General features: G+C 45.7%; 2 protein-coding genes across 4 annotated transcripts; one reads left to right on the plus strand and one right to left on the minus strand.

Moving 5' to 3' along the window:
• Positions 1-2,954: 2,954 nt before the first annotated feature.
• On the plus strand, positions 2,955-7,888 carry LOC117857141 (dual specificity protein phosphatase PHS1). 2 transcript variants are annotated; one of them, XM_034739644.2, is made up of 10 exons: positions 2,955-3,193; positions 3,289-3,377; positions 3,902-4,124; positions 4,289-4,465; positions 4,539-4,699; positions 4,783-5,791; positions 6,266-6,412; positions 6,497-6,724; positions 6,837-6,994; positions 7,251-7,888. In XM_034739644.2, exons 1-10 carry the CDS (start codon positions 3,143-3,145, stop codon positions 7,609-7,611), a joined length of 2,604 nt encoding a protein of 867 aa, XP_034595535.1. In that variant the 5' UTR covers positions 2,955-3,142; the 3' UTR covers positions 7,612-7,888. The 2 variants fall into 2 exon arrangements, with proteins under 2 accessions (XP_034595535.1, XP_034595536.1); XM_034739645.2 differs by lacking the exons at positions 2,955-3,193; positions 3,289-3,377 and having other exon boundaries at positions 3,965-4,124; positions 4,333-4,465.
• A 77-nt stretch (positions 7,889-7,965) lies between these two features.
• On the minus strand, positions 7,966-14,819 carry LOC117857142 (uncharacterized). 2 transcript variants are annotated; one of them, XM_034739646.2, is made up of 7 exons: positions 14,307-14,819; positions 13,501-13,908; positions 13,136-13,417; positions 11,581-12,089; positions 9,439-9,578; positions 9,218-9,360; positions 7,966-8,664 (listed from the first exon to the last, which is right to left on the minus strand). In XM_034739646.2, exons 1-7 carry the CDS (start codon positions 14,781-14,783, stop codon positions 8,191-8,193), a joined length of 2,433 nt encoding a protein of 810 aa, XP_034595537.1. In that variant the 5' UTR covers positions 14,784-14,819; the 3' UTR covers positions 7,966-8,190. The 2 variants fall into 2 exon arrangements, with proteins under 2 accessions (XP_034595537.1, XP_034595538.1); XM_034739647.2 differs by having other exon boundaries at positions 9,448-9,578; positions 14,307-14,816.
• Positions 14,820-15,665: the final 846 nt, after the last annotated feature.

The following is a 15,665-nucleotide window of genomic DNA, read 5'->3' on the forward strand; positions in this document are numbered from 1 at the left end:
GACTGGCACGCCTTGCACCTTCGCTAGTCAATTTGGAGCCTGCACTGGAGTTAAACAGATCTTCCAGGTCCTTCGTGTTGTTCAACGCAGAAGCCTGATATCCAGATTTTGTGTCAACACCTACCTGTCGGTTACACCACACCACTCTCCTGCCTTCTATTCCAATCTCCATGGATGGATAAGCTCCCTAGTTACATGTTGAAGGGACCGTGACACCCTAAGATGGGTTAAATTAGGTGTTATGAAAAACTAAGGCTCCAGTCACATAAAAATCTATCCCAATTTCTATTTATATGCGCACTAGATTTTTTATATGTTTCTATCTCTACTGCAAAATAGTTCCGCACCCTAAGTTGCAATCCTATAAACTACACATGGATATTCTAGGAAAGGTAAATGTGGAATGTAAAGTGCAATAAGAAATGCGAAAGGTAAATAAGGTAGAGAAGGTAAACTCCCTTCACGGCAACACGACGATTTTTACCGAGGTATCAGAAAGCAAAGTTTTTCACTAGTCCTTGTTGTTTGAGCCCCTCTCAAAGGGAATACCCGCACAAGGGCATAAACTCTCCGGTCAAGTAACTCCGTAGGATAGCTGATGGGCCTTTCCGACGCGCAAGTGAGTCTCCGCTTAACCTCTCCCGGGCGCTCCTTGCCGCTCTTCACTCGGTAGAGCTTCAGCAAAATGCCAAGAGCCTCTACTCCCTCTCACATGCATCGCGCGGTCACTCCACAAACGTGGTTAAAGGGTCTCGCAAGACTTACAAGCCCTGCATTTACAACTCTTGGTGCGCGCAAGCACCAATAGCAATGACGTGTGCAAACCTCGCATAACTCTAGGCTAAACTCTAAAGCAATGCGATAATAGGCCTAAACTAGCACTAATCAAGACCTAAGCCTTATGCTAATTGCCTTAATCTTCTCTTAAGCACTTTGGTGGGTAGATTACTTGTGTATGTGCGGAAACCAAACCTATAACTTCTCCGAGCTCTAACACCCATCAAAATGGCTACGAAATGGGGTATATATAGTCTCAACCAAAAACTAGTAGTTGCTCCAACGGTCACAGAACCTGTGATTAACGATTGGTTCGGTGCCCCAAGTTGTGCACCACCAAATGAATCGGTGGTCTGCGAACAAGTAGCTGTTGAGCCACTATCACCTGAGCCCCACATGTATCACTAACTAATTTGGTGACACTCCCTAGCCATCACCGTTTGAATCGGTGAAGCTCCTTAGCCGCGGTCTTCTACTTCCTTCCATCACCGACTGATTCGTCAACTGATTCGTTGCTTGGTCTGTACTCACCGTATGAATCGGTGATTACTTATAAAACTTCCAGAGTCGATACTGAGCCGAGCCGACAATTACAACCTAATTTGGTGAGGGTCACTATTCACATGGAATGCGTTGGTGCGCATAGTGCACGCGCTTGTCTTGGCCCTGCTGCTTTCCTTTGGTCACTGACCGGTTCGGTGACTCTCCACGTCATCACTGTATGAATTGGTGATTACGACGGTGCGTTGTCTTCAGCAAGATTAGCTTTAATTCTTCACGTACCTTTGTCCCGACTTTACTACCATTAAGCCTTAAATAAGACTATATTTGGATTTTCACTATCATTTGTATGCCATAGGGTTCTTCTAAGTTTTCTTTTTCTTCTTGGTTTTGGAATTCATCCTTTCATCCTTAGAACCTATAAAACACCTACAGAGGTACATCTTACAAAACACATTAGCCTCGATAATTATGTTGTCATTAATCACCAAAGTCTTTATGGCCTAGAAGGAAAATTAAAATTTCATCTCTACAGATAAAAGGAAAATTAAAATTTAACCCATAGTAGGTACTATCTGGCCTCCCTTGTGAGTATTTCGTGGCTGAAGGAATGGTCAACGTTAACCAAAAGGGGAAAGTGAGATAAGAATTCAAGGGACACGGGCACACGGCTAGGTATGAAACAAACTTCAATTGAATTTAGCTAAGAGGATGCGGGAAGTATCACATCATAGGGAATCCCTATGCGATGAAGTCGAACACAACACTGCTACTACGCTAGCAGTGAGGTTGCTACACGTTCTGAGGATGTCCGCACCGGTACCCTGTAAGCCATCCTCCAGTACTGCGATAGCGGAAAAAAACGCCGCACCGCGGTACTAGGAGGCTTCCGCTACGCAAGTGGACAGCCAACAGTCTGCTACTCCTAGCATACGCTCAGGACATCTGCTACCTGCCTCTTGAGGCCGTCAGCTCCAACGACCGTCCCTCACGCCTCCGCTCGGAGCTGGACCGCCGTTGCCGCCGCTGGACCTGCCGCAAGTCCCATCCGCCGCTGGAGGAGGAGCCGGCCGACGGGGAGGAGGAGGAGCCGGCCGGCGGGGAGGAGGCCTTGGAGGCCGGCGGGGAGGAGGCCCAGGAGGCAAGGCGTCGGGGAGATGGGGGAGAGAGGGGGGAACGGTTGGGGAGAGAGGGTGGGGAAGGGAGGGGAATAAGATATGTTGTAGTTGGTATAGAGGATGATATATAGAGGAACACGGGTGCGGGAAAAATTGATATAGAGGAAAGAATCTTAATGATTAGGATAAAATATTTCTTTTAAGTATGAAAATAGAGCCCTTGTTTACTTGGCGAATTTGGGAGGTGCCAAATTACTGTAGCAACACTGTAGCGTTTCGTTTGTATTTGTGAATTTTTGTCCAAACATTGACTAATTAGGCTCAAAAGATTCGTCTCGCAAAGTACAACAAAACTGTGCAATTAGTTTTTAATTTCATCTACATTTAGTACTCCATACATGTACCGCAAGTTTGATGTGATGGGGAATCTTCTTTTTGCATAGTGCCAAAGTTGGGAGTTGGGAGTGAAGTAAACAAGGGGAGAGTATGACTAGCGCAGATGGGAAATGCGTGCCACGTATGCACTCTGCGCTGCCGTTTCCTCTTTCCTCTCGTGTCCCCTCCTCCGTACTTGGAGTAGGCAAAAAGGCGCCACCTTTCCCTTCGCCCGCAAACTTCTCCTGTTCTCCACCCCGCACCCGCCCCAAACTCCCACAACATTTCCTCAAGCGATTTCTTCTAGAAACCTGGATCAATCCAATCTTTCAGTCGCACATTCAACGGGATCTCTCCGCAGTTCAGTTCGAATGGAAGAGGGAACCACGGAATCCGGATCATTCTCCCGCTCCTCCTCCTTCGTAAGCGCATCGCAATAAAAAAGAGTCGATTTGATTCTCGTCCCTTTATTTGTTCTTGAAGACGACAGTTTCTTGATCTCTATGGATTCCTGCAGGGAGGGTTCGAGGAGTGGGTGGCACTGGTGAGGAAGCGCAATGGGAAGACCTCCTCATGCGGGCGTCTGGCTATCCGGTCATCCGCCAGGTACTGCTGCCGCGTCTCTGTTTTCTGTTCCTGTGATCCAGAATTGGTTGCGAAAGAACTGCTTCTGCATTATGCTTTCCATGCTCTGTCACGCAGATGTGGATCTGATAAATTTCTTTTTGTACGAATCCTGTTCTGATGTGATACAATAAAGCCGGTGATGAATTTTAATTATAACCAGTCCCTACTTTGTACAACTACTAAAATTCTTAATATAAAATCTTTCATGTGCCTGAATTTTATCAAAACTTCAGTGTTTGATTTATGAACGCTCCAATTGTTGGTTCTGGTTCGCTGAATATGTTTACGATCCTGTATTTAATCAAGCACGACCGTACCAACTTTTCTTGATCCTAAACCAATCGGCAATACCAACGTCATCTGTACTTTACTGAGAAATGCGCATTATACAAATGGTTTGTGTGCTATGGGTATGATTTGTTTCTTAAGATGAGTTTTTCTTGGTAGATCATTTTCTTATCTCGATAATTGATAGTGTTACTGTTGCTCTTACTATATTGCAGTTCAGAAGTACTGGAACTTGCAGATCCTGATAGCAATGCCATTGACCCTGGCCCTTGTGACCAAGTTCCTGAAGCTAGGCTTTGGGAGAGGCTTGGTAGGGTTTCCATGATGGATATCGAGTCAAGTAACTTCAGCTGGAGTTCTCTCACCTCACTGCATCATACTAAACATACGGCTACAAGTACTGACCCCTCTGAGGATGACAATAACAGAAGTTTTGAGGTTTGTATTTGTTTCATCCATGTTCTTTGCAAATAACTTTTGTTCTTACCATTGGAGAAACATTAGCAACAAAAAGTGCCGGCCATCTTATACGAATATTTATATTACTTAAGTTTACAAACCATGCCTCTAGTTCCTTTTAACAACTATAACATTTTGCATAGGTGACAGTAAATTCTGGGGGTGTTGTTTTTATTGCATTATTCAGAACTGCTGAAAATGTGGACCTTCCATCCAAGGAAGCAGCTGCAGTCATCAAAATAGCACCTTCAAGGATGGCCACACAGTCTGAACGCTTTGGTTATGAACTCGCTAAGTGGCTTGGAGTGAGAACTCCTCAAGTAAGAATCCACCATGTTAGCAGGCACTCAAGCTAACTAAGCATCACATTGACAACTCTTTTGACCCATACAGGGCAGAGTCATTCATAACTCGTCACCTGAATGGCAACAAATCAAGGATGCAGTCGAAAATGCTCGACATGTGTCAATAACTGCTGGTGATGAACTTGAGGAGATGATCTGCGCTGAGATGCTAGAAGCTCTTGAATTGAGCCGCTGCCTATTCCTGATGAAGTATGAACATGAAGTTACCAGTAATATACTCATCAAAATAGTGCATGATTAACAAGAAACAAATTTGTCTTGCTGTTTTGCAGTTATGTACATGGCTCCCCTCTGCTTGAGAATACAGTACCATTCGAGTCACGGGAAGCTGCTGAGAAAACTGCTGCAGCATTAGGTAGGGTCTTAGTACTGGACCTAGTATTGAGAAATGAGGATAGATTGCGATGCCGTCCCCTTGGTTGGCGTGGAAATTATGCAAATCTACTTGTCGCCAACAAGGAAGCTTATGCAAACCTTGACTCACTAGATGATGTTTATGATTCTGCTATCATCCGATACAAGCCAGAGATCATCAGAAGCCCTCAGAATCAGAAGCAGAGAAGAACTGTTTCCATTAGTGGCAGTATTGGCTCAGATGTCTCAGACCTCATATTGGAGGACTCTTATGCTCCTTGTGAACCTGAGTTTTCCAGCTTTAATATTGTAGCCATTGATTCAGGTGTACCACGCAGGCCACCTGCCGGTAAACGGGCAAAAGATCACGAGAGCTACCCGAAACTAGTGGAATTAACACTCAACAACTTTGACTATTCTTCCAAACTTTTGTTTGAGGTGTCCTTTGGAAAACTTGGTATCCCAGGACCTGAAGAATTTGGCATATCATCTGATTATATTTATAATTGTACTCTCTCTGAGAGTGATATGGTAGCAACAGTGCACTCATTCCGAGGAGGTTTTCGTAGTGCTCTGAGGGACCTTCAGCGATTCCACATTTTTCTCATCACACTCTATCAGAAGCTGGATAATCTATTGAAAATTTTCTTCAATCTTATGTATAAATGCTCCAATGAATATGACAAGGAGGATGCTGGTGCCTCTGATTCACCATTGTGTTCAGTTGAGGCACAAGCAGATTCAAATGATACTGAGGTTCCAAGGAATCCGCGTAAGCCTTCACGTACCTTGTCCCGTGACGGTCTAGACCTATCATCTCCTTCCTGTCGTGAGAGCTTTATCACCAAACATTTCAAAGGAAATGGTGATGCATCTCGTGGTCTTCGATTGACAGTGAAGCTGCGGGATTTTAACAAGTATGCCAAGGTTATGACCTTTGAAGTGTGGATGGATAATTTGTCTATGCTATAAAATGTATGACATGGGTACCTAGATGACATTTAGCTTTTTTCACTCTTAGGTTATTCCACTAAATTTTCCCGAACATAGCACCAAAAGGAAATTAGTTGCATGAGATCAAATAGATAAATAAATGGCTTCATGATTTCAGCATGCTACTTACTCGACGGGAAGGAACACACCGCATCCCCACTTTTAATTAAGAAGATGCAGGGCTCGAACCCGGGTCTTCGGACTGAGAGCAAGCTCCCATGACCAGTCTCCCGCGAGAGCACCTGCAGCATGCATGCTACTTACATGCTAACCAAAACTCTGTTTTAGTTGTATACCTATCAGAAAATCATTTAATTAATATGACTGCTATATGGTGTTCTCTTTTTAAATCACTCAAGTTTATTTATCACACAATTCTCTTAATTGTGGAAAAACTACATTTTACAGGTAGATAGCGAACTAAGCAAAGAGATAGAACAATGGAATGACATGCTGAGGACTGAAGTAGTAAAGTTATGTCAAGACAACAGTTTTAATACTGGCTTTTTTGAAGGCACCGATAATAGCACTGCTGTTGATGCTTATGAGTTGAAGGTGATCCAAACGTACACTGTGTACTAAACTAATAACATGTTGTATATTACATTAATTGAGCCTATCAAGCAATCCTGTTGTCAGGTTCGACTTGAGCACATTCTTGAGAGGATTTCTTTAATTTCTGATGCTGCAAGCACTGAGCGTCCATCACAGGTCACGGATTCCCTGTATATTGGTGGTGCTTTAGCTGCTCGGTCAACACACACACTTAAGCACCTTGGCATCACCCATATATTGTGCTTATGTGCAAATGAAATTGGACAGTCGGAATCTCAGAAGCCAGGCCTTTTTGACTATAGGAATTTCTCCGTAAGTACCTCTGAGTAACTATACCTAATAGCTCCATCGATGCAAAATTATTTGCTAAAGGCAGAAGACCCAGTGTAGACATCTTTTGGTGCTTACTTGTTTCTTTATGTAGATAAAAGATGATGACAATGCAGACATCGGTGATGTCTTTCAAGATGCTTCTGATTTCATCGATTATGTGGATCACCTAAGCGGCAAAGTACTTGTGCATTGCTTTGAGGGAAAAAGTCGCAGTGCAACTGTTGTTCTTGCTTACCTGATGCTGAGGAAGTAAGACTGCACAGTAGTTACTATGTAATGCTTTTCTGTTGAATCTATAACTCACAATGACTGAAACAATGTATAACTAGAGTCACATTTTCATATATAACCTTAAGATCATTTAATCCAGATATCACATCTGCTAGGGCAAAAATGGAGGGGGGCTAGATCATATCAGTTACGCATGGAAATTACCATCTTTCCTTTCTCTAGTGTGCTGGACTCACTCAGTTACTCATGCTCTCATAATTTTCCTTCTTTTAAGAAATTCCACTCTTCTGGAAGCATGGAACATGCTGAAGAAGGTGCACCGACGTGCACACCCCAATGATGGGTTTGCCAAGGTCTTGTTGGATCTTGACAAGAAGCTGCATGGGAAAGTCTCCATGGAATGGCAGCATAAGAGGCCTGCAATGAAGGTGTGTCCCATCTGTGGCAAGAATGCTGGTCTCAGCAGCAGCTCATTGAAGCTCCACCTGCAGAAGGCACACAAGAAGATATCCTCTGGGAGTGTGGACAGTGCAATGACTTTGGAGATACAGAAAGCATTAGAGGCGATCAAGGCTGGTCGAGGCGGCGGTGACAGCCCAACGCAGAAATCACAATCACACATAGAAAGATTTTGATGCTTTGTCTGAAGTTCCTCATGAATGAGGCATTACCGCATCCAGTGAGGTTTGCGATGAGTGGCCATTTTCAGAAGAAATTGTTCTGCGCCTAAATTTTTGGCATGTGTAAGTAGCACTTCTTCTCGAATATCTGACTTTTTTATATGGTTCATGTGCTTGGATTAGGAAGAGATGTCCATACAATGAATGGTTCTACTGTTGTAAAGTTGTGCAATTTTCATTCTGAAGGACAAGTGCTTGAGATGAACATTCATAAACTCTTTTGGAGCTCAAACATTGAATCATGTATCCTCTAGAACCAGTTTGTTCAAGTGAACAGAAACCTTTTTTTTAATTCAGCGACAAACCAGAGAAATCAAACCATTTTAAACTCAAATGTGAAATTTCTAATTACAAACCATGTATGACAAACCAGATTCATATCAAAGATCATCATAATTAGTGAATCTAAGTCAAAGACAGGATTTGTTCTGTACAAAAATGCAATGCTAAGGATTGAGCGAGGAAATGAAATAGTTCCCCTGATATTCTGAGGAAGATTTGGTCAAGCAAATCCTCTGGGCAACCATCTTATCTTCAGGGTATAAGAGATTGCCTGTACAACACGTCCTTTCCATCAGCAGGTGAATACTTAGCGAGCATTGCTCCTGTCTCTGCAGAGCTCAAAACCTGAGCCGCATTCCGATACCAAGGCTGCAAATTAGGATCTGGAGAAAGCAAGTCAGGAAGCATCACCGAACCCCAGTCTCTTTGCCCCACCCTTGCTTCTCCTATTCTTCGCCGCACTAAAAGCCCAGCCACATCTTCTCTCCTGATCTCTGTCATAGTCCGTGCAATCACCATGCATAGTAGAAGAACAAAAACTGCATCCTCTTCAGGTTGGAACTCCACAGCAAGTAATTTCCAGTTTAGAAGCACAGTTGCTCTGTCACCATGATGATCTGGTGAATTACGAACAAGAGTGAGGTATTGCTCCTCCTCATTGTGGTTGCTTGATGCTCCATCTGTGTTTACTCTGTAGCTCAATCTCCTCCCCACAAGCAACCTTGCCTGGTAAATAGTGCATTGAGTAAGTTAAAGGGCATCATGTAATAGCTTAAAGATGTAGTATATTAACAGTGAATTTGTTAACCAACTGTGTGTTTTACATGTTTGTAACACAAGTTTGAATCGCATTATATTCGCAGATGAAAATTCAATGGAACAAAAATTTAGGAATTGATACAATGCTATTCTACAATTGAAAACAACACATCTTTGTTAGAAACATATGGATACAGAATTCTAAAAGTAACAGCACTTCAGGAAAGAGTTACAGAAACAGACATACTGATGTAAATTCATGTCATTTATGGCTCTTATATATTTCTCTTCTAAGAGATTGCCACAGTCGTATTACATTTTTTAAAGAAAAATGATGAACTCTGCAGCGTACACTATTTTGTATATTAACTTTTATTGAAAACCTTGTTTACTGCACAAATCAACTATATATTCTTTTGCTGCCAGATGTTTTAGCCACGAACAGTTATGGTGGAGCTTCATTTTTACTACAAGACAATCGATATGAACTCTGGTACCAATTAAAATGTATGGATCATACCTCTTCTTCTAAGCTCTCACTTTTAAGCTGAAAGCTGAGCTCATCACCCAAATTTACCGTGAGTATATATCCAGTTGATAAGCTCCAAACCACCTTATTTTCTTGTTGATCCTTCGTCGCTGTTGCTGTGCCCACTACCTTCTCTGCACCATACAGGGAAATAAATATGCACTTATCATAATATAGTTGTGATCTCCAAGAAAACAAATTATAGTACGTACTGAAGTTACCAGGAGCATAACCAATAGAGCTTGTACTTGCAACGTATGACCAGGATCCTTCTCGAACCTCAATGCTCCTGTCCTCCCATTTCACTGCCACAGGAGTTTCAGCACCTCTCCGCCAAATCCCTCTGCCTATTCTACACAAATTGCAACAGGTTTCATAAAAAAGTATACTGAGATAAAATTACATGTCACTCTCCAATAGTTTGTAGCCATTGCATATAAAACCTTAACTTGGATCTTTTTAAGGGCGGTGGCATGTTACTGTAAGATTGTGTATAATGCGTGGGATGTATTGCTTGAGGCCCTTGGGCTGATTATATAGGAGTACATGGCTTGGAGGGCAAGTAGCCTCTCCTAGAGATAAGGAAGGTTATCCCGAGATTACAATCAATCCTAAACTAACCATATCCGGAGTTGCCTAATATACTCTAACATCCCCCTACAGTCACAACAGGAGCACGCAAACAATGAGACTGGAGAATAAGCCGAAGAGAGGACATCCCCCCGCAGTCACAACCGTCGATGCGTCGCAGATGTTATGGCTGGAAGGGAGCCGAAGAGGCTTGTCAAGCAGATGGTAGCCCCTTAGTGCCGAAGTAGCCGAGGTTGAGGTGGACGTGGTCGAAGCTGTGGAGAAGGGCGCAGGTCCGAAGCATCAGCGAAGGTGTCCGAATACACAAAATCAACAGCTTCTTGCCGACAGGTTCAGCAGGACGATGAGCCGACTGCGATGGTAGATGATGCAGCTAAAGAGCGCAAATGCATCTTCCTTCAGCAACATCGGTGGCGATGTCCATGAGCATGCGGCAATAGGCGCGGACTCGGACCGAGAGCAAGCGTGACGAGGACTAGCAGCATAGGTGGCGCCACCGCCTGGAAGGGTAACGACACTGGCGATGATGGCTTGACCACGAGCGTTGCCGCTGCAACCTGAAGGGCGCAACGACAACCTCATCCTCGGGAGTGTCGAGGATGAAGCGACGACGAACGGCAGGGCTACGCAACCCGATCTCTGATCGGGAAAGAGAAAAACAGCAGCAGCAAGACGAACCTTGGGGTACAATCTTGGGTGCCCCTAGTAGTGCCCCGTCCCCTCCCTTATCTCTTCCCCGGTCAACACGGACAAAGGGGAATAGAAATCAGGGAGAGGAGGAACTGGCCGTTCTGCCCTCTCGGACTCCATGGCGGCGCACCCGCCCACCCTCGACTGATGTGAGGCCCGCGCTCAGGTCAGGAGGACCCAACAACAGGGCACTGGCGGTGAGGGGGAGCGGCGTTGCCTGCTTGCGGATCGGGAGGTGTCCGGTGGCGAGCAGTAAGGGGGCAACAAGATAGGGCAAAGCCCCCACGGTGAGGCAACCTGCCAACGAGGTGGAGGAGCAGCGCGATGGAGGGCGCGGGGTGGAGCGGGCCTGGCGAGGCACCACAACCCGGCAACGATGACATCAGACACCGTTGCTCTGCCGCCGCCCCGGCGGCTCCAACATTGGCTGCAGGCGGCGCGGCTGGACCAGCGAGGGAGGGGCGTTGCACGGCCGTCAGATGGCAGTTGTGCGGCGGTCAGCTCGGTGCCCCCATGGTTCTCCGCAGCCGCGCACTCGCGCTCAAGTGCAGCAGGATCGTGCTCAAGGGTAGCGGTGGTGGCAGCGTTGGAAGAGTAGATGGGGGCGCAAGGCCAGACGCATGATAGGGGTGGCGAAGACGGCAACACTCGTGGCGGATCCTGGCAGCGATGGAAGAGGTAGGTCCCTCTGCTGCTGGTTAACCACGACGGCGTGGCGGATCAGATGGATCGGCCACGCATCTTACGAGGACGCTGCCTCCGGTGGAGATCGATCTCCTCGGGGGCGGCGCGAGGGCAGCGGAAGCCGGAGGCCTAGGGTTAGAACCTAGACTCGTGATACCATGTAAGATTGTATATAATGCGTGGGATGTATTGCTTGAGCCCCTTGGGCTAATTATATAGGAGTATATGGCTTGGAGGGCAAGTAGCCTCTCCTAGAGATAAGGAAGGTTATCCTGGGATTACAATCAATCCTAAACTAACCATATCCAGAGTTGCCTAATATACTCTAACAGTTACAAACATATCAATCAAAGACAAACTCTAGCATAATAATCAGTGCAGAACTGTACCTCATTCGGATGACAAAACATTCTCTCCCACCATGATCAAGCACAGTGCGGGTCAGCCACCGTCCTTCTTGTGGACGGTAATTTCTCATGCGCAATATCACATCAGAAATCATGGCCCCACCATCATCAGTGACTCGATCAGGAACACACTTCAATAAGTACGGTGCTTGAACTGGAGGGGTAATTGATGCCATTGCTCTCATCCTGACTTCAAGTTCCTCCGTGAGAGCAAGTGCTTTCTCATGCAACATATCACTCCATGAAAATGAGATGTTCTTGAGAAACTTGCTGTTCCTGAAACATCCAGTTGTGGTGCGCCTGACCTCAATGAGGAGACCCCGGGTTGCAAATTCACAGTACAAGTGCCATGTTTTCTGCCAGTTTTTGCAGGATAAGTTGGCCATTGATTTGTTCAGTTTTAGTGATCTGTGACACCTCTGTGTTCGCAACCGTAGGAACTCCTTGTTGATGTGCTCCTTATCACTTTCTCCTTTCAAGAACACATACACCTGTTATCAAAAATCAATGACACTGTTGCCAGCATGTAAACCACACGAATATATAAGCATGTTTTGTGTCAAATCTCTTTGAAGTTACTCTTTTTTTTTAGTAATTTTCCACACATATTACTTTAGAGATCCTGCAGTGGATGACCAAATTTGGCACTAAACCACTGCTGAAAGAAGTTCAAGCTAAGTACAGCATTATTGCTGATATTTGTACCTTTTGCAATGAAAATATATAAAAAGAGAGATTTTGGATTCCTAAAACAAATCTACTATGTCATGGGGCTGCTACCCCCCCAGCAATTTGTGGTTATTAACAGCTAGAAAGAAGCTCAGCAACTGCTAGTGAACGTAGCACCCGCCTACTGAAGCACAAACGTGCTTATGGGCAACCAATTCTGGCCTGATTATTCCAAGCTCAGGCCTAAGTTTTGGCCCACTGGATCTATGATCGGCCTGGCTTGAAATGAGGTCAATACACTATTAAATATCTCTGGCATATAGTTATTAAAGATAATAAGATTATTTCTTTTGAAGGCCCAACCTTGTGGGGATGATTTTTTCAGGCATGATATGATAGCTACAAAAATAAATAATCAAGCAGACCAACCCACTACCTGATTATTTGAGGCCATCAATAAAGTGAATCTTGCATTTTGGCTTGGAGCGACAATAGTCCACATGGGGCTCTAGAATTTACTACTGACATTTTTTGACATATTGCTGTTGGCATCACTTATTGTTGTTGGCATTATGCCACAATGTGGTCCAGAAACAAAAGGGAGTATGCTGAAGATGCAGAGACAAACAGAATGACATGGTGAACAAGTAGAAAACTCTGCTTATTTGCTAGTCATTCATGAGGGCATCACAGAGCTAATATGGAATGTCACAAGTTGGCATAATGCTGTGTGCTCTTTTGCATATCTGGGAAACCAAGATCACAATGTGAGACTCCCTTTAGGCATTTATTCTAGAGCAGTGCGATTTAATCAAAATGCTACTAAATAACTACATTTAATGAATATCTTGAATAGTCTGAGATATACCTCCATAAGAAACCTTGGTTGCAAACTTTTGTACAACCGGTTCGCATCCTCATCTGATGCTGCTGGTGCCCAGTAAAATGCCTCCCGTGCTGCCCTAACTGCCGCCATCTCAACCTCTGATCCAGCCATATCATATGGCACATCATATGCTTCCTCCCATAATGCCCGTGTTCTTTTGAGCACCTCATCAGTCACCACCTCCCCATAACCCACCCCCATTTTTGCAATATTGTCACTGATGGCCATTGCTACCATGTCTGTGGCATAACTTGCAGGAAAACTCTGCCAACAATTCATCACAATCATGTGAACTAAATACCTTTTAAGAATATATTTACTTGCAGGAATGTAATGTCTATACATACCAGGTGAGCAAGCCACATCAGTAATATGTCCAGGCTAGGCACAAGCCGTGTCTGATCTTGGGTTGTACCCACAACCTTCTTCATGAGGTCCAGGAAACACACATATCGCCGCCTCGCAGCAACATGGTAGACACCTTCCCGCACAAAGGGTGAGGCGAAGTGGGCTGCTAGGCCAGCGTACCGTCTCACCATTTCCACAATTTCACTGTTGGCATTGGCATAGGCAATGTCATCATCACTGTTCCCATCAATCTCATTACGGTGGAGGTCAAACGGCTCAGAAGGGTAATGCGCAGCCCAGACATCCCGGCAACGCTCTTCGGCATACTCTTCATTCTCTGCGTCAAGGATGGATGGACGGTCAATGAGGCGTCCGAACCTTGATAAGCAGTATACAGAGTAGCTCTCCTGCGGAAAAGAGGAAATGTTAGATGGAGCACTTGACGAGAAGTGTTGAAGGGGCAAAGCATAACTGAATTTCACAGTTGTGGGTTCCTTGCTGAAAGTTTAAGTCCAGCAAGGACTTCATTAGATTGCATAATTCCGAAAAAGTAAATAAAAAGGCCGTTGCCAATTTTCCCCATTACTACGTCGCTTATTTCTGTCATGATGCCGTCTGGGATTGAAATGCAAATTCTCAAAAGTCAGTTCCACTATCAGTTAAAGAGACAGTCCGATGAATGGGAGTTTAAGCATAGCACTGTTCAATGATTAAATCGTGTGGCTGAGTAATTCCCCAAGATCTGTCATGCAATAAATGGAGACAGAACCCAAAAGGTGGCAAGAAATTAAGAAGGCTAGCTCACATGGTGGAAGCAGTGGCAGAGCCAGACTAGGTGCACGTCGGGTGGCGGCACCAGCATCGGCGCCTCCCCTCCCCCTCCTCCCCCTTCGCCGCCCTCCGCCACCGCGAGCGGCAGCCACAGCTCCTCGTACCTCCGCACGGACCGCCGCCCCACCCCGGGCGGCCCCGCGCGGAGGAACGCCAGCAGCCGGCGCGCGGCGGCCACGAGGTCCACGGAGAAGGCCGAGGGCCCCTCCTTCCCGCCGACGCCCAAGGCGGAGGACATGGCCGTGGCGGCGGCGGGCTCCGGCTCCGACCCCTCTGCTGCTAGAGAAAGCGCTTTGCCTTTCTTCTCGCTGCTGCTCCGGGGACTAGTGGGATTTGTTGTCAGCTCACTGATGGATCGAATGGACGGATGCGTGCGAGCGCAGGGGACTGCAGAGCGGTTGGCGGTCAAAAGGGCTACGGTGCGGGAGGGAGGGCCGGCCGGCCGGCGCATCGGTCATCATGGAGCGGGGCCGGCCGGCCACTCTGTGTTAACGTTTGGTCCTGGCGGAGAGTGATTGATGCCACTTCGTTTTGGTGCGGCTGGACCTATGATTTGGGTGCGTCTGGAGTAGTGGTTGCCACCTGCCCCCAACCGCTACGGCCACGCCATGGAGACTAGCTGGGGACGCGATGCCACTAGGAAAGGAGTCCCGTCACGTATCAAGTAGGCACAAAGGTTGCTCTTGCTCAACACAATGGAATTGGAGACGTTCAAACATCTGCACAGGAGGTGCAATCTGCATGCGGTGCTGTATACGCTGAGTTGTTGGTCTACATCAGTAAAGCGTAACTACACTTTGATAAAGATTTAGGTCCTTGACAAACTGAAATTCCCGAGGGAGAGGAGAGGAAAAGGTCGGAAGGAGCTGGATAGCCTCGCGTACAAATGTGGGGCACTGTCCCTCAGCTTGTTGCTCACAGTTTGTTGTCATTTGCGCGTCACGGAATTCGGCAATCATTGCGATTGCATCCGCTGGTCCGAACGTTACACGCGCATCCTGACTTTCGAGCACAGTGAAAAGGAACTCGTTGTTGCAGCAGATTAGGGATTATAAGGAACTCGTTGTTGCAGCAGATTAGGGATTATGGGGTGTTTGCATCCCCGGACTAAACTTTAGTACCTGTCACATCGAATGTTTGATACTAATTAGGAGTATTAAATATAGACTATTTACAAAATTCATTGCACAGATGGAGGTTAAACGGCGAGACGCATCTATTAAACCTAATTAGGTGATGATTTGACAATGTGCTGCTACAGTAACCATTTACTAATGATGGATTAATTAGGCTTAATAGATTCGTCTCGTCGTTTAGCCTCCATCTGTGTAAT

This window comes from Setaria viridis, chromosome 5, assembly GCF_005286985.2.
Source record: "Setaria viridis chromosome 5, Setaria_viridis_v4.0, whole genome shotgun sequence".
Lineage (NCBI taxonomy): Eukaryota > Viridiplantae > Streptophyta > Magnoliopsida > Poales > Poaceae > Setaria > Setaria viridis.

Excerpts from the sequence above, each read along its gene's own strand:
- LOC117857141 (XM_034739644.2), top strand. The coding sequence starts at position 3,143 with ATGGAAGAGGGAACCACGGAATCCGGATCATTCTCCCGCTCCTCCTCC. Across the intron at positions 3,194-3,288 it reads TCTCCCGCTCCTCCTCCTTC|GGAGGGTTCGAGGAGTGGGT; the intron begins GTAAGCGCATCG and ends GGATTCCTGCAG. Across the intron at positions 4,125-4,288 it reads ACAATAACAGAAGTTTTGAG|GTGACAGTAAATTCTGGGGG; the intron begins GTTTGTATTTGT and ends CATTTTGCATAG.
- LOC117857142 (XM_034739646.2), bottom strand. The coding sequence starts at position 14,783 with ATGCGCCGGCCGGCCGGCCCTCCCTCCCGCACCGTAGCCCTTTTGACC. Across the intron at positions 13,909-14,306 it reads TCTGCCACTGCTTCCACCAT|GAGAGCTACTCTGTATACTG; the intron begins GTGAGCTAGCCT and ends TCTTTTCCGCAG. Across the intron at positions 12,090-13,135 it reads AACCAAGGTTTCTTATGGAG|GTGTATGTGTTCTTGAAAGG; the intron begins GTATATCTCAGA and ends TTTTGATAACAG.